This window comes from Convolutriloba macropyga, chromosome 15, assembly GCF_964194025.1.
Source record: "Convolutriloba macropyga chromosome 15, txConMacr16.3, whole genome shotgun sequence".
NCBI lineage: Eukaryota > Metazoa > Xenacoelomorpha > Acoela > Convolutidae > Convolutriloba > Convolutriloba macropyga.
The window spans coordinates 39,263,512-39,282,338 of NC_134482.1; the positions used below are offsets into that span (position 1 = coordinate 39,263,512).

The 18,827-nt window shown below is 36.8% G+C and overlaps 1 protein-coding gene across 1 annotated transcript in view; it reads left to right on the plus strand.

Annotated features, from left to right (window-relative positions):
• The window catches only part of LOC142354189 (serine/threonine-protein kinase polo-like), a 55,274-nt gene that overhangs the window by 1,384 nt on the left and 35,063 nt on the right, over nucleotides 1-18,827 (plus strand). The window contains exons 3-6 of the mRNA XM_075406446.1: nucleotides 386-557; nucleotides 6,624-6,728; nucleotides 7,185-7,301; nucleotides 9,720-9,943. Coding sequence (XP_075262561.1) covers nucleotides 408-557; nucleotides 6,624-6,728; nucleotides 7,185-7,301; nucleotides 9,720-9,943 — 596 coding nt within the window. The 5' untranslated portion in view covers nucleotides 386-407. The remainder of the gene's footprint in view (nucleotides 1-385; nucleotides 558-6,623; nucleotides 6,729-7,184; nucleotides 7,302-9,719; nucleotides 9,944-18,827) is intronic.

The window sequence follows — 18,827 nt, forward strand, 5'->3', positions numbered from 1 at the left end:
AAAAACACATACACAATTATATCTTCATTTTATGGCAACGGGGGTATACTTTGTGTCAAGTTTTGGCGTGAGCTATAGGTTATCTGGGTCTTTCCCATTATAGTCCCCCCCCCCCATGAAATTATAATAATATAAAGGAAATATAATAATATTATAATAATATGACTATAATGGGAAAGACCCGCTGCAACTTTATGGGGCTATAACGGAAATGGCTCCACCCCAAACGGATAACTGTAAATATACCAGAATTGGAAGCGGGTATAATTTTATGGGTGGGGGGGGGGGGGGGTGGGGTGGGTTAGGGAGGCCTATAAGGAAAGTAAAGACCAAAGATGCCTGTATTAAATCCTGAGATGAGTTGAGCGCTTTAACGTGCGGTGAACAGAAACCAACTGTTCAAGTCAATGGCCACAGTTGAAAAGGGGGGAGGCGAGAAAGGGGAAAAAGGAGCGTCAGGGGCTACAGAAGACCCACCTGTTCTGACCAGACAAACAATATCAGCTGGTGGAGAAAACAACAATGAGAGTTACACATTTCTCAATGCTATCGGGAAGGTAGAAATCACCCCACTATTTCTATTAATCTAGAGTTCTGGGTCTGACTATCATTTCTGGCCCGCAATTGCATCCCCCGGGGAGCCAGTTCTTAGTAGACATCCAAGGATTATAAACACTAATAAATTGTTTCCAGCCAAGAGGTCCAACTATATAAAGGATACTTGTTACCTTGGGTCTTTCCCATTATAGCCCCCCCCCATGAAATTATAGCCCCCCATTATGGTATAATTACCATGTTTGGGGGGCTATAGGTTATGTGACCAACAAAATTGGGGGGGGGGCTATAATGGGAAAGACCCGTTACCTTAAAAGAAATAAAGGTTTGGTTTTTTCAAAAAATAATTCGATAATAAAGGTATCTGGGGTCTTTCCCATTATAGCCCCCCCCCCCAGCTTAGTGGTCAGATAACCTATAGCCCCCCCCCCCAATCATGGTAATTATACCATAATGGGGGGCTATAATTTAATGGGGGGGAGGCTATAATGGGAAAGACCCGGTATTTGAATATCCTACTACCATTCTGTTTACTGGAACTCTTTCGTGTCTTTTAAGCATTTCTGCTAAAACTTTTTGGTTAAATTTGGTCTTCGATGTTTCTTTTCTAATTGTAATTGGACGTTTAATCCATTTTCGAAAACATAGAAAATAATTTTGTAGAAAACTTGCACGTGCGTCGGGGGGTGCAAAAAACATGCGCCCACTAAGCTAGAGGGCACATACGGAAAAGTCCAGTTCTCTTAAAGCCTTATGCCGTACTAGATTCTAAGAATACAGTTCACGAAAACTGTTTTCCGGAGTGTGAACTTCATGGTGTGAAAGAGGGTTCTTAATCCTAAAAGTTTGACCCCTCAGTAGCCCCCCAAGTCTCCACCCAACTAACCCCTCCATCCCCAACACTCCGTTTGTTCACCACACCATCCTCGACTTGTTGATATTATCCCGCATCTCATCCACCATCCAGCCCTTGCAACTTCGCAACCCTACCCCATCGCTTGAACCCTCCAAGCGCTTGCCCCTCCCCCACCCACATACACACACATATACTTCGGTCATCATACAATAATACTAGCAACCCTAAGTCCCAGTTGGCAGCCACCGACTCGAACTACTCGCCGGTCGTTTGCAAGGATTTCATCCGAAGTTTTAAATTAATACTCAATTTGAAAAAAAAACAAGTAAACTAGGGTTTAAAAACTTTACACAAACAAAACGGATTTTTCCGTTTGTGCCCTCCCAGCTTAATGGAAGCATATTAGTTACACCAACACAGACACACGTGCCATATTTTTACACAATGAACTACTATGTAGTGACTCGTTCTCTGTAATGGGGGTACATAGCGTACGATGGAGTGGGGCACAAATGGAAAAGATCCCAAACAATTTAGTCATATCTGTTGGTTAGTGGTTGCATAGTATTTGCATCCCTCAACAGCAAGCGCCAAATTTTTACATAATAATTCAATACGCAATCACCCGTGCTCGTTAACCGTTGAGTGCATAAAGTACTGCGGTCCAAATAGAAATGATTCCATAGATTTTATAATATCAAGGTGAAGCGATATTTCTAATATTATGATTTCAATCATGACCCAAAATTCACGAAATTGTTGCTTTCTATCTTAAAAAAGCATCTAAACTGCTGTTTTAAACCATACGACGATGGTTTAAAACAGCAGTTTAGATTGTTCAATTTTTTACATTGAACAAAGTTTTTTTGATATATTTTGAAAAACTTGTGATTCTTGTCACTGGATTTTGCCCGTTAATGGGTCCCATTAATTACATTATAGTCAGAAGTTTGAAGCATTATAATTCCAACATTAGTTTTGCATTCTTTTATTCCTGGTCCAGTGATTAACTGAGTTTGTATAGCCTCCTGCGCCAATGCTTCCTGGTTTCCTTTTTCTTGTACGATATTATAAGTTCTTTTCTAAAAGCTCGGTCTTCTCTCAATTTTTATTGTAAGATCAAATCTTTTCCCCCACTCACGTTCACAACCCATGTTCTTATATATATATATATATATATATATATATATATATATATATATATATATATATATATATATATATATATATGTATGTATGTATAGTATATATATATATATATATATATATATATATATATATATATATATATATATATATATAAATATTAATTGCTCTCAAACGAAGTTTGTAGCAAATATATTAGTACTGTCGATCTTTTTTATGCAATTTGTCGCTTGACCGATTTTTTGTCTGACCCATTTGACTTTTCCTCCTCATAAACGGATAAACAGGTAGTGCCCAGCGGGCATTAAATGTTCCTAGAGCTTCTCAGCTCTGTTTCAGCTCAAACTGTTTTGGAGACTTATACTTATGGTATGAAGGGCGTTTTTAGAGGTTGAAGACCCCCCAATGTTGACCCCCCATTATTGAACCACCCCAACCACGCTGTTGCCCCCCCACCCCACTATTGCCCCCCACCCGATGCACCCCCTCCTCCACCCACCACGAATTTTAGCATTTTGTTTTACAAAACGTGCAATTTTGGTCAATTTTTGAAATTTATTTTTCATTATTCAAGTCGTTCCAGACCCAGATGCCAGAAAACCGCCTTAATGCTTTGATAATAAGTTAAAAATAAATTTCTGTTTGTCATGGAATGGATATAAACTTTTTAATGTTACAAATTTTAGCAATTTTTTTTTTAAAACTTGCATTTCTTTAAGTCTTTTTTGACGATTTTTTGGTTTTTTAGGTTTATGCGACCTCAAGAGCCAAGGAAACTCCTCTAGAGTTTGGCAATAGATAACTGTAGAGTTTAATGCAGAGTTTAGAGATCTAATGCAATGTATTTCATGATTTTAACATTTTAGCCTTTTTTTGACAAAACTTGCATTTTTTTTCAATTTTTGAAATTTCTTATCATTATTCAAGTTTTTTCACACTCAGGTGTCTGACAACCTCCGTGAGTGTTTGATAATAAGTTGACAAAATTTTTTTTTTGGGCCAAGGATTCGTGTTCAATTTTTTAGTATAGCAAATTTTGGCAAACTTTCTTTATAAAACTTGCATTTTTTTGTTTCTTAAAATTTTATGTCATATTTTTGGTTTCTCTAGCTTCAAGAGCCACGTAGCCTCCTCTGGCGTTGAATAATAGTTTACTGCATAGATTCTAGATGTAAAGAAATGTTATTAAAGATTTTAGGATCTTTTCCGTTTGTGCCCCCCCCCCCCAGTACGTTATGCTCCCCCCAGTGACAGAGCACGTGTCATTACATAGTAAATCATTATGTAAAAATATTGCACGTGCGTCTGGGGGTTGCAAATAATATGCACCCACTAAGCTGGGGGGGCACAAACGGAAAAGATCCAGATTTTAATATCACGAATTCAAGCAACTTTTTATAAAATTTTGCAATTCTTTCAAAAAAATAATCGTATATTCGTTTTGAATTTTTTATTTAATTTTTTTTCCTACACCAGGGCTCCAGGGACTTCCTCCAAGGTTTGATAATAAGCTGCTGCTTGGTTTCTAGAGTTAATGGAAAGTCATCAATATTTTAACGGCTCCAATATTCGTAATTTTTAGTTAAAATTCAATTTCATTTTTTTAACTTTCCGCAAAAATTTATCATGTTCCAAGTTTATGAATATTTATCAGCCAGTAAAACTATTTAAACCTTCAATTATGTGTACTGTATAGTCTCCTGAGACAATGAATGGTTTTGAACACTTTTTCTGAGTTTAAAGATCATTATTGGCCAACGAAATTATTTCAGTCTTGCAGATTGGTTATTTGACAGAACAACTGACAAAAAAGTTCCTGAACATCCTTTTTGCTCTGCAAAATCTGGAAAATTTTTTTGCACTTCTGGAAAATCAGGAAATTTTGCACTTATCAGTTTTCTAATTGATTTAATTACTAACAAGGCTAGAAAACTAAATATCCCAGAGTTGGATCCCATCATGGAATATATCCCTAGTTTTCGTCTGACCTATTTGACTTTTCGTCCGCATAAACGTGATGAAGACGTGGCGCTCAGTGGGCAATAAGTTCTCTTAGAGGTTTTCAGCTCAATAGTCTTCAAAAATGCGATTTGCAGAAACTTTTTTGGAGACTTACACTTATTTTGTGAAGGGCGGTTCTTAGAAATTGATCTCACACCCCCACCCACCACCCCCACATCAGTCCCCCCCAACAATCCATTAAAGCTAGCCTCACTAAACCGTGGCTAGCTACTGACAAAGCCAACCGCTCGCCGGTCGTTTGAGAGCAATTCGCCCGACGTGAGTTGGTTATGTTATAATAGAGCACGCGAATGGCTGGCTTTAATTACTATTTACATATACATACACGAATAATGCGCATTTAAAATAAATTGCAACAGCAAAGTTTTGGTTTCAATTCTTATACTACAAAAACAACTTGAATATAATGCGTGCAGTAACCCACAACTTCAAGTTATTAAGGTTTTCGTTGGCCGATAACAGAAATGACACGCAAGATTTTTATTAGAGCTTATAATGCAATAATTTAGTCACGTAAAGAAAAAAACTCCCATATATAAAATTTAAGACCTAGAATGTTTATATTGTACGACAAAAAGTTACTGAATTGTCTATAATCTTATCAATGAAATATTTTGTCATCTTTTCCATACAAACTAAAACATTTTTAAACTAAAAATTAACATCTCAACAACACAAGCCTTCTTACAATTGACATGCAATTGAAAATTTGATGTAAAATTATATAGAACAAGTCCAAAAACAGCTGCCGATCAGTATTTTGGAGTAACTTAGCGTCGATGCTACTCATTGTGAACAACATTGGACGCTTAACTTGAGAAGTTCCATTGTTCTCTGTCATTTTTGTGGTACTTTTAGGTGCTTCAAATGATACCTAGCGTACGCTACTAATTCCGCTTTTAAAAAACACATTGAATTCCCATTAATTTATTAACAGCAAACAACCAAATGGGCAGTGTAGGTCAGAGTATAAATGAAATATACTAAACATATTACGGTTTAAATTGAGACAGTGGTACTATCTATGAGAACTTAAAATTTTTCCAATATGCCTTAACATACGACGCATTATTTGATTAAAAAAATTTTTGTTAATTGATGAGTTTTGATTAAATAAATGGAAGGAAAGCATTTTATGATGTTTCTTTAGAACTATTGGTCTTGCATCCATTTCAATTATGTTTTTAAAAAAACTCACGTTAAGAAATTTATTATGAAGGGTTGAGCCGATATTAAGGATAGAGTTTTCTAGTGCAGATAAGTTTATTTTGTGATTGAAGCAGTATTTTTTGGTTCTCCTGCTGTAGCGTAGATTTTATGTTGGTAATTGTAGTTTTTCGAAAATCGGAAGCTGGTTACTGGTTATGTTTCATAAAATAATTTTGTACTTTGTATTCCAAGAAAAATTTTATTGGCAAATTTTATTGGCAGAAAAACAATTTTTTTAAATTATATGTCGCCATAAAAAAACTGCAGTTAAAATTTTGCCCAAGATCTGACAAACTTTTTTTATCGTGTATGATCTAAGAAACAACTATTATTGCGTCAGTTTTTATTTTGTTAGATCTCACTAACAATTTTTGGGTCCTTCCCATTATAACCTCCCGCCTGCCAACCCCCTCCCCCTCCCCCCTCAGCTTAGTGCTCATCTAGTCCAAAGACCTGACAAAATGTCTTTTAAAACCTTTAAATGTCTTTTAAAACCTTAAATTTGTCCCATCTTGCTCGATGAAAATTTCAAAATAACTGGGGAGTAATGTTTTACAGACTTTTTCATTACTGATCCAATCTTGTGCAGCGCTGTACATCTTATTTTGACCCAATCATAACCCTACACTCATCATAATGATTGCTATTTTCTTTAGGTTGGCTATGATGACGTCACCTGTATCTCAAATGTTGCATCACATCCAATTTCACTCCTGTCTACATTTTTATGTTTTTTTTTTGTTCTAATTTCTATGCACTGTGACCAAGAAATAATAGCATATTATGTTGAAAGGATATCAATTGATGATATAATATCAGATGATATAATTTTTAGGGTGGCTATGCTGACGTGTACAAGGTTCAGAACAAAGAGGGAAGTAGTTATGCATGCAAGGCTATTCCCAAGAGTAGACTCACGAGCACTTCAAAACTGCAAAAGGTGTAGTCACATATACTGCTAATTATGGATCATTTCTTGGATCTATATTGCCCCCCCCCCCCTCCCCCCCCCCCCTCCCCGCCCCCGCCGTGTCCCGTGTTTTTCCCTTCAATTAGATATCTTGTGTTTATATATAGCGCATTAATATGTACAAACACCCAGGCTGTTTTAAAAATAGTAACGTTTATCCCGGTGTAATATTTGTTCTTAAGATTCGACAAAATGTCCGTATGATTCGAAGTAACCTACCTATTACTCCAGTTAGAGCGATAAAAAAACTACACCGTATATTTAACGTCTGGGAGTACCCTCCCAGACATTAAAATGTTGAAATAATTGAAAACTCTTGTCACCTAATGGCGTTGAAGGCGTTTTTGCTGAGCGTTAAAAATTTTTCGCTGGGTCAAAGAAATGTGATCACAATAATTTTGGGAAAAATGTTTGATGTGTTTTCAGGTGCGGATGGAGATAGCTATTCACAAGTCTCTGGAGCATGAAAACATTGTGAAATTTGTCTCGACATTCGATGACGAAACCTTCATATTCATTGTGTTAGAGTATTGTCAACATAGGGTTAGTCTGTGCGCCTCCATTTTTGCCCCCAGGCTATGCGGCGTTCGTTCAAAGTTATCCATAATCAGGCTCATCCACGAAAATTTATCCATAATCTGGCGAAATATTTTCCTAATTTTGCGGAGTTCAAAATTTTTCTTAAATTTTTCCGTCAAAATAGGATTACTGCTAGTCAGATTGAACTGTAACCTAGGAAAAATGCATACGTTTAATTTTTTTCCTGAACATTTTTATTAACTTCTTGCAATATTATTTTTATTAACTTTTATTAAATTTCTTCTTGCAATATTTTTAGCATTAATCTTGGTTACTCAGTTTTGAAAGCTGTCTGAAAACCAAAATGGAAAAAATTGATTTATATCTCAATTTTTTTCTTTGACAACCTGCCTTCCATTTGGCGCCATGAAACAAACTCTGTTGCTGTAGCGTCTGAACATCAGGATTCGGGCTCTAACTTTTTCGTGAAACATTGAAAAACTTAACGATTAAGAAGCGTGAAAATAGCGATTTCAAGAACAACTGGACGCAGACATCAGTTGATCATGAGCAGACACTGAAGATCCTCGCAAATCTTGCTCATAATCAGCCAATAGGTAGCCTGTACTGTTTTATAATGAGATTGAAATTTCAAACTGCTCTTTTCAAAAATAGTTTCTATTGCACTGAAAGAACGCAATTTTCTCTACATTGGAAAATATCTGATCGAGAAACAGGAAAACGATGAATAGCGATGAATAAAACTCGAATCGAGTAGCGATGCAATTGTTGTAATATCTTTAGAGTCTTAGTGGCCTCCGATTTTTGACATTTTCAATGTCACATATTAAAAAACACATGTTAGAAAAGGCAAATGTTTATTTTTTGGATCATTTGCATCATTGTATATCCTCATTTTTTCTTAAGCCCATCAGAGTAGCATCATACAAATGAATATTTTCCATACTCCGCAAAGCAATCATTTGAGAGCAGTTTTGTCCAAGTTTAGCTGTCTATGCTAACACTCATGTCTGCTTTGACTTGTGTCCCAAATTTTCTGAACATTTCAGTTTTTTAGGAGAACGGTACCATATCCCTTCGCTACTCTTGCATATATTTGCTCGTTCAACTTTTTTCTGCATGCATAATTAAACTGGAATAGCATTGAATTGTGTTAGCGTCAAAAATATGCGAAAACATCACTTCAATTGGAGCGAACCTTTTTGAACTGTCAAAAAGGCATACTGAATGAAAATTCTGTCAATACTGAAAAATGAAAAACAACAAAAATGTGTCTCAAAAGGTTAAACTAGAAAACAAACATTGAGAGCGATGTGATTTTTCAAACTATACGGACATGAAATTTGTTGAAAAATTGGCTATAAATTTGTAAAAAGTTGTTAAACAATTAAGTTTTTTAAACCTAAATAGTTCCAAAAATTTACTCGAAACAGATCATTTTGAATCTGTTCGAGATTTACGTAAAATTTTGCACATAAGTAAGCGTTTTCAAGCCAGTCTTTGAAAACTTCTTTCGAAATAGATCAAATTATTAGAACTTTTAACGAGATACGGAAATGCGCTCTAACTTTTTTCCTAATGAACAATTTACCAAATTTCACAGATTCTTCTCAAAAAAATTGGGCCATTGAATAATCATTTTATACCAAGCATAAGTCTCCATTTTTTAAATCTGAATAATTGTTAAAAAAAAAACAGAAAAAACAACTAATTTGGCTACATCTGTAAAATCAGGACAGTTCTTCAATGAATTTTTATGCTATCACTAGAAATTCCAAAACTCTGCTGGTGATGGTGGCGGTCAAGCAAGCCGATACGCAATCAAACCGGATTTTGAAAATGAGGTCAAGTACGCCAAAAATTTTTGGGATACCCGTATTTTAAGTTGCCCCTGGTGAGCCGGTGGGCGCGCTTCGGCGCTTCGTTTCTGAGGTTAGCCGGCTCGCGGGTTCCGGATTACATCCCGCAGCGGATGAGAGGCATGGTCATGGACAGCGGTCCGCTGAATCCCGTAATCACTAGATGTCCAAAAGTTGACGTAATTTTGCTTCTCTGGTGCATTGAAATACATTTTACTTTATAAAACTATGCGCATAGTTTTCATTTTAACGGTTAACAATGTCTTACTTCTGATAGAGTACATTACTAATAGACAACTTTCGGCTTGCCTTTATGTCGGCTTACTTTTACTTCGGCTTACTTTGCGTTCAGCGCTGGCGATAGGAAGACAACAATTACTTGCAAAGATAACAAAAGTTATTCCCAAAGCTGATGTCCCAGACAAAAAGTCGTCATGTCCTAACCTAAATGTCACACGGCTAAATGTCACACACTTCGCGTAAAAATACACAGTGTTGAAAGAAGGATGAACGTCTGATCAGTACAATTGAATTCTTAAAACATTTATTTGTAACTTTTTAGTCAATGAATATCCTGATTAAACAGCGGACAACACTAACAGATCCTGAGGTCAGATACTTCCTTGTTCAAGTCATGGATGCCCTGGGATATTTACACAACAGACGCATTATCCACAGGGACCTCAAAGCGGGCAATATCCTTTTGAAGGGTGCAAGTCACTTGACCGTCAAATTGTGTGACTTCGGATTGTCTGCGCTTTTGACGCATGATAGCGAAAGACGAAAGTTAGTATAACATATTTAAATGGCGTTTTTCGTCTGACACATTTTAATTTTTTCCTCAAAAACGGGATAAACTCTTGGATCCCTTCAACCTACTAGACTCTAAGTGTGCAATTCAACACTACTGTTTTAGAGACATAACCTCATGTTGTGAAGACGGTTCTTAGAGTTTGACCCCCACACTTCACAACTCCCCCCCCCCACACACACACACACACACACACACACACACACACACACACATCAGCCCCCTCACCCCCGCCACCCCTGCTTATCGGTGCAGCCATAACCCAGCGCACTCGACAGCAACCGCCCGCACGCTCTCCCTTTCAATTAAGCTATAGCTGGCCTCCCTAAGCCGTAGCTAGCCTCTTACAAAGCCAACCACTCGCCAGTCGTTTGAGAGCAATTCGCACAACGTTAGTCGGTTATGTTTAGTTTATCTCAAACAAAGTTTATTAATAGCCGCACAGCGATAGCTGGGGCTATTATTCGCTTTCTCTTGTTTTTTACGACTCGACGAGGAGTGTTGGTTTTCTTAAGGTTTTTTTTACCGGAAGTTACTACTCGTTCAGACAATGTTTTGATCTAAAAGCGAAAGTGAGTAAAATTGCCGTGTGAACTATTTTTTTGAGGGCGAGAGAAGTTTTTTGATTAAGCGTTGCGTTTAGTGAATGAATTTTTGACTTTTAAAAAAAGTTTTTGACTGAATGGCACATATAGATAACCGTTTGTAGCCGTATTTTTTTCGTCCAAGTGGCCCATTTTTTTGCGTGTAACTTAATTTCTTATAGAACTAATTTTCATTCGAAGCTACATTGAAATTTAAATCTCGAAAATTGATACCACAGTGTTTTGTAGAGCCTGAAAATGCGTTTGAAGTTCAAAATTGGCACATATTTCTTGATTTTTTAGTTAATTTTTGTTATTTTTTCTAGTAATTTCTTCATTTCTGGATCTTTCAGCCGTCTTTTTGTCACAAATTAGTTAATATGGCAACTTTCCGTTGATAATTCATATACTCGACGCCTCTTTTTATCTCGCTGTATGTACATATGCTAATCCGATATTGGTATTTTTTTCCAATTGTTCTCAGTTTTTTGTTTGTATTTGGGTTTTAATTACAAGAACTAGTCTTTTTGTGCAACATGGGGGAATTTAATTTCGCTTCAATAAAACTTCAATCATTTTTTTTCGTTAATTTTTTGAAAAACAGTTTTTTTTAATTAAAAATTTAATTTTTTTCATAAATGCGGTCTCAAAAATTTAGTGAGTTTTTTTTTGCAAAATGTTTTCTATGTTTGAATTCTGCTTTGTCCTTTTTTGTTCAGTTCAGGAGCATGAATCTTTGTCTGGAATGGCTTGTTGTCTTTAGTATATCCTGAATGCTGAACAATGCAATGTATTCGGTTTCTTCTTTTATATAATTTGATTTTTAACTTTTAAAAATCAAGAATTAGACTTTGTTACTGTTCTTTACATTGTGTCCATATATTTCACATCCTAGTTTGTATATCTCTGGCTTTGTCCTGGCATCTACTTTTATAATCGTTATATTGATTTTTTTCTGGTGTTAAAAATTGAATGATTTCAGCTTTTTTAAATATTCGTTATTTCTTTGATTTGCAAGTGATTTTATTCAGCTTTAATTGGTCCTGAGAGTTTGCTGGAAAACCTATTCTATGATTATTGTAATTTTTGATTTAGTATGAAATCATCTTGTCTGGAATATATACATCCAGGAAGAAGTTTGTGCAGTTTTTGTCTTATTTGCAGTGTTTAGAAATCTGATTGCAGTGGTTTTCTGATTCTTAAATTAGAGCATTCTTTCTTGAAAAATTTAACTTACTTTCTAAAAAATTATTATCTGCCATTTGTTTTCGCGAGCTTGAGATTAGAATAGTGAATAATTTGAGAGTAATTGATGGTTCTTTCAGCGTTTTCAACTTGTCAGTATTTTGGCCATCCTAATTATTTCAGACTTTTTAAAGTTACCAAACGTTTTCAATAAAATAAAATTTTGCTGCATTTTGTTTTTCTTGGTGATAGTGGTTTAAATCTCCAATTTTTAGTTGAGAGCTGCTGAAGTAATGAGTTACTGGTTTAATACAAAAGGTAATGGCTTCAACTGCAATTACGGTTTTTTTGTGAATTGTTGATGCTTTGAGTCGCTTCCAGAATTCTTCCGGCTATGTTTTTTATTTCGTCGTCGCGATTTTTGTTACAACCATATGACGTCACAACCACTTCAAATTTGCTTTCTGTTCAATCTTTCATGCAATTTCAATTAAAGTGCGTGCGTGACGTTATTTTTCGCTCCTAGTGGAGCTGGTTTTTTGATCATTTGCGTGATTAAATTTTTGGTCACACTTGACTTACCTCACTCACAAAAATGACTTCCTCACTTCGAAGTTGACTTTTTTTTATTTTCAAAGAGATAAGGTCAAATTCGTGTGTGTCACTCTAAATGAAGGTTATTAGAGAGCAGCTAATAGAGGCAGCAAAAACTTATACGGATTTGTAATCAAAATATAACATATCAGACTTTAATGAAAAGACGAATTTTTTGTTGTTTTTTTTACTGCAGATCCACGAAACTATTGCGGCTACTTTCTGGCAATCCGCCAGCTATGTTAGTGATTATGTGGGTCCTATTCATTTTTATGCAAATTTTTGCTGAAATGATTCTTCATCTGAGCAACGTGAATTTATACATAGTTTTCCAGGCCTGATTATATTTTTCCAGGATCCCCATAGACCTCATTCGCAATTTGGAGCATCTGAACTTGCGGCAATAAAAATAAAAGAGACTAGCTATTGATCAAAATTGTCCAAATTTGATTGGTTTTTAACTGATCTCAATGAAGTTTGATGCAGTTACATAAAGTCCTGTTTTTTTTTCTAATCTCCGATTATTTTTCGGGGCTTTTGAGGGCAATTAGTAACAACTAGTCGGTTATAATTCAGAAAGTGAATCAAATAATAATGATAAAAATTTGATAATTATTTTCACCAATAATTCGGAACTTTAGGATGTAATTATATGTACACAATTCTGCAAATATTAATTTTGGGAGAAGTCTAATGGGGTGAACCCATAGTAAGCTCTTTGCATCCATAAAAATTAAATTTTTAGTGTGCATATTGAGTCATATGGGGTTTTGCTGATCTTTGATAATCATACTAAGATTCTGAATGAAATCTTTGTAATTTAAAAAGATGTAACAAATCAGCATGAGCATTAAATTTGTCAAATATTTTTGTGCACCTCCGGCCAAAATAGGATTTTCATATCTAATTAGCCACACAAAGTCATAAATAATGGCACAATGCATTTATAATTTGTATGACGTTCATGTCTCACAAAAGCCAGAAGTTTTGTGAAATAATGAAAACAGCGTTATCAACTCTAAAAAGACAGTTTAAAAGGCAAAAGAGTTTTTGTGTATTTTATGCAACCCCAATTGATATTAGTATAATTAATTAGATTGTTAATACTGGGAAATGATTTTTTAGAGCACCTGAATTTGCATTGAAACATTGATTGAATTCAGTTTTAAGATTATAAATGATTGAGTATGATTGAAACAAAGATTTAAATAATGACTGAAAACTGGAGAACTACGTTTTTGATAGGAATTTATTTTTTGACCATTTCACCAACCCGTCTTGCAGTTTAATCGCCAATACTTCAATTGGAAGTTCAATTATATAAGAAATGCGGATTAATTTAGGCCTTCATCGTCGGGTTTTGCCCGGAAAAAATTGTAATTTGTATTTACCGGGAAGTGATGAAAATTAAAATAAAATTTCCGCATTCACTGCCATTTTCCAACTTAAAAAAATCAATTCGACGACCAAAAAAATCTTCAAGTGAAGCAGAGTAAGAAACCAAAAAACTTCTCCAGCTATGATTGGTCACCTACAAACCATAATTAAAAAGCCAAAGAAAATGCGCCGTTTTGAATATTTCTGAATGGCGCAAAGGAGGTCAACCTGTAAATCAAAATTCTTGGCAACCCTTATTTATTGCTCTCAAATTGGAATTTGCTTTAGTTTTTTTTCATTGCTCGGAAACAAAGATTGTAGCAATTAAATTTGTCGTTTTGGTCTTTTTATGCTACTTTTTGCTTGACCAATTTCCATGAACTTTTGAGTCATATTAGAGCGATGATTTTGATCACACCAAAACTGGAAGTGGGCGACAAACGAGGGGTTTTGTGGCGTTAAATGGTTTCATTCTAAACTTTAAGTGGAATGAGAAAACGTTGTATGATCAAAAATTTGTTTTCTCGCTAGTGGTTTTTGTTCAAACGCGGCATTTTCGCTTTGATGTTTACTGTGTTTTCGATTTTTTGACAAAATTTGTTTGTTAATTATTTTCTCAATACAGTCATAGTCTTATTGAGGTTAAGTTTTTGTTTAGTCAACGAAAACTATTTGAATTGTAGTTCAGGACATGTCGTGCTATGTTTTTTATTTGCTTTACCTTTCGATCACGTTTTTAGTATCACATCAACCACGATTTTAACGTTTGACTTCTGAATTATCTCACTTACTGTTTCAACTAAATGGATCTTAAATTTTTTCACGCATTGAGTTACATAATTTAGTGAATACGGTCAATGTCGAAAGAGCAATATCAAAAGAAACGAGATAAACACATTAAGCCTGGTCATTAAGTCATAATGCAATATAATATCAAAATTCATTAAAACGATTGCTAATTGACATTAAAATTCTGCTTATTAGCGTTCAGTTTAAAAGCTGAATTATGCGTAATATTAGAATCTAACCAAATATGCACAATCTGCACACAAAATATGAACACTTTGACACTTAAAAAAATTCTGTAAATTTCCTTCTCTTAGATTTTTTTTCTTTTTCTGTGTTACCGAGTAAACTAAATGAACAATCTATTTAAAGCGCTATTTAAATAAAAGAGCAGCGAGAAATCTATGCGCTATCCAGCGAGAAAGTTTATTACGTAATCTCTTAACCATATAAGCCTTATATCCGTTCTTTTATACGTAGAGAGCTCAGAAAAAGTTCGTTAAACATAATTTTCGTTGAGCCTACTAATATACTGAATCGATTGCGCTCTTTTTAGGCTTAATATTTTTATGTTTCGAAAACGTATCGGTGACCAATCTGAGTCGAAAATCGACTCAGACAAATACCTGCTAAAAAAGATCAAGCTGGATTTGCCGGGCCATGGAGAGGGGCTTTTTGGCCTTTATACGTTGTTGAATGCAGTTATCGATCTCGATCAATTTGAATTAACGATTGTGTGTTTTCGCACCTATATTGCTGATGCCGCGACCGGCTTCTCAGACCCACACTAAATTGCTCCCCGGTGTCCTCAAGTTTGCGTGTTCCTGATCCAAATTGAGCAAAACTATTTGACTAACTTTACAGCATTTGAGCAATTCCTTAGCGAAGAGCAGTTAGCGTTGTATTGACAAATTTAGTGGATTGTGAATCAGTTCCTACAAGGGGGAGTTAATGTTTAAACAGCCGGCGCAGATTAGCAGTTCACATTCTGCTAAGTTGGAACTGCTTGTGGAATTAGACTCAATTGGAATCCACTCTACCGTATCTTTATTCAACAGCGAGGGCGGAAATGTATTGGAATGCTGGGTCCACACAATAACAGCTCATTCATGGCTCTTGGCGCCAACAGTTGCCAGCAGGCTTCCACTGGTTCGAGAGCAACATCATCTTGAAAAACTGGATTCAAGCAAAGCGATGAACAGGAATGCTAAAAATGAGGAGTGGAGGTTCTGGAAATGAGTTAGGAACAGCGCAATGAAACGTTCCACAGATTTGTCAACGCAGGTGCCGAACAGATGGACATTGCTTAACCCACACTGATTCCAAGACAAACGGCGGAAACTGTAAGACTCATCCAGAAACATTACAATTTACTTTTGATGTCATAAATTGATAGAAACTAATATTATAGAAACCGGCAAATCTATTAACCCCCCTTTTTTCGGTTTCATTTCCTATAATCTGGTATTTGCGACATTACCCCTGGTCACCGATAACCCATCCCATACACATTTTTTTTGAAAAACAATAATTTTGACAAATTTTTGTCAAAATCCAGAAATAATCAAATTGCGGTGTTTTTTACAGTTCTTGACATAAAAGCGTAGCAAAAAACTTAAAAATCTTGGAAAAATTTGACCAAATTTGAAAAAAAAAAATTCCTTTGTCCCTATCTTTCTAAAGGAAAATTATTAAATGCGGATGTAACAATTGCATAAAGTTGTCGATTTAAAAGAAAAAAAAAGGACAAGTTTTTCAAGTTTGGTCAAGTTTTTCAAGTTTTTTTTCTCAAATAAGCGCTTATTCTTGGTAACTCGTGAAAATCGTGTATTTAACATCAATGCTCGGAGTTTAAGCAAAGCTCAAATCATTTATGCTGTAAAAAATATATGGTTTTCATATTAGCTGCTAGTTCCCTCCATCACGCCATAAAAACTGCGCCTCAAGTAACACAAAATCGTTACAAACGTAACGTTTACGCATTACCGGGTTTGAGTTTCAACCCTAACGCTTTGAAAGTCCGAAAAACAGCGCAGTTCCAGTTGAGTCATTTCTTTCATGATAAGAAGCGCCTAGTTATATGGCATGATGTAGTGAACAATTCGCTTTCACGTCATCGAAGCAACAACAATAAGCCTTTAACACCTTCACAGCTTATTGCAGTGCTTGAAAACTATCAGGAGCGCATAGAAGCTATAGTGTATTGCCCCAGAGAGGGAACTCCTGATATTTCTGATCAGCTCAAGCGTAGTACTCTAGTTACCATACACTTAGTGAAAGACATTGTGTCTAGACGTAAACAGAAAGATCTTAGTTTACTCAAAGAGTACAGAGCATTACACCAAAGGCCTGCGCTTGAGCTGAAAACACTGACCATAGTCTTAACTCATAAGAACAACCTCCGGTCCTTGATAACACGGTCCCGACCGAAAAAACTTTCCAAGCGCCGTCGAAAAACGCTCCGCAACCGCCATGCGTACGAGGAGGCGGAACTTACTCAAGCCTTTAATAACCTAAATGTCTCTTAGTCTTGCGTTGTTGCGCGGGTTAGTTTGTGGTTGATTCCTTCCAATAGCGCTTTACTAAACGTTTCGCTCTCCCCATTTTGAGTTATTCACTACCGTCCGTTTTCCGCAGGTTATCTGTTTTCATTTTCCGTTTCCGTCCTCTTTGTTTCCGTGTCTTCTTGTTTCTTTCTATTCCCCGTTTATTTGTTGTATGATGTAGTATGTTGAGTTTTGCTGTAGTAAAATTTCTCTCTGCTAGTATGCTGGTTTGTTGTGTAGTCTCATTCCTTGCTAGGGTGTGACTTAAGTTCATTCTGGAGTTACGGCTGGTTTGTTTCGTGACTTTCACCACACTGGTTTGCTAGCAATTTGTTGTAGCTTTATTACTTTTTGTAGTATGTACTTTTGTTGTCTGGGTAGGGTGGTTTGCTAGGGTGTGACTTAAGTTTGTTCTGGAGTTACGGCTAGTAAAGTTCCTGACCTTTTCGACTTTTGGTTATACTACACTGTTGCCGTAAATTGTTTCATGTTTAATGTTTTGATGCCGTTGTTAAAGCCCCATAATGATTTGTGCTAGTGTACCTGGCAGTAGCTCGTCTCCTTCTTTCTAGGGTGTGACCTAAGTTTATTCTGGAGTTACGGCTAGCTTGTTTGGTTGAGTTGTTGCTGTGGTCTGTTAGCATCGATCTTCCCGCCTCCTCGCTTGTGGTTTCCGCCCCGCCCGTGCCGTTTTCCCGTTTCGTCGCGCGCCATCCGCCCGACGTTTCCGCCCCGCCCGTGCCGTTTTCCCGTTTCGTCGCGCGCCACCAGCCCGACGTTTCCGCCCCGCCCGTGCCGTTTTCCCGTTTCGTCGCGCGCCATCCGCCCGACGTTTCCGCCCCGCCCGTGCCGTTTTCCCGTTTCGTCGCGCGCCATCCGCCCGACGTTTCGCCCCGCCCGTGCCGTTTTCCCGTTTCGTCGCGCGCCACCAGCCCGACGTTTCCGCCCCGCCCGCGCCGTTTTCCCGCTTCGTCGCGCGCCATTCGCCCGACGCTCCCGTTTGTCCGTCCGGTTTCCCGTCGCGTCGTGCGTTATTCGTTCGGCGTCTCTTCCCGTCTCCCGTTCTGTCCCTTTTTGCGCTTCCTGCGCACCGTTCTTTCTTTCTTTCGCCGGGTACTATTGTACCCGACGAACATTTTTGCTCTTTGGCGGTTTGCTAGCCAAACCGTCACACGGGTTCGGTATAACCCATTTGTGTTGTGCTGTTGCATGTCTGTGTACTTTATAATAGTACTAAATTAAACTTGTGGTTCCTGTTTTTCTCAAGATCATGACAACTTTGCAGGACAAATTCAACAAACTTTATAGTGCAAGAGCAAAATTAGAGGCTGAACTTAATAACATCTATGGGGAAATTAACAATGCTGTTGATAAGCAAGACAGGAAAGTTAAGCTCGAACGTCTGATTGTGAAGTGCAAAGATGCTTTTATTAGAGTAGTTGATAAAAATGAAGAACTCTTTGATCTGGCACAAAAGACTGAAAATCCAGATGCTGCCTGTAAGAACCTTGAAAAATGGTTAGAGACTGTAACAAAGAAAACTGATGAGTTCATTGCTGCTGCTCGAGGGTATATCAATTCGGTCCATGACAAAGGAACAGCAGAGCAGTATACCTCTCACCATTCAAAATCAAGTTCACATATGACTTCCTCAAAAAGATCAAGTCAGCGTCAACGAGACTTAGAACTATCAAGACTAAAAAGGGAGGAACTTGAGAAACAACATGAGGCAAAGCTTCGCATTGCTAGACAACGTCTTGAAATTGAAAAACAAACGAAATTGCGGG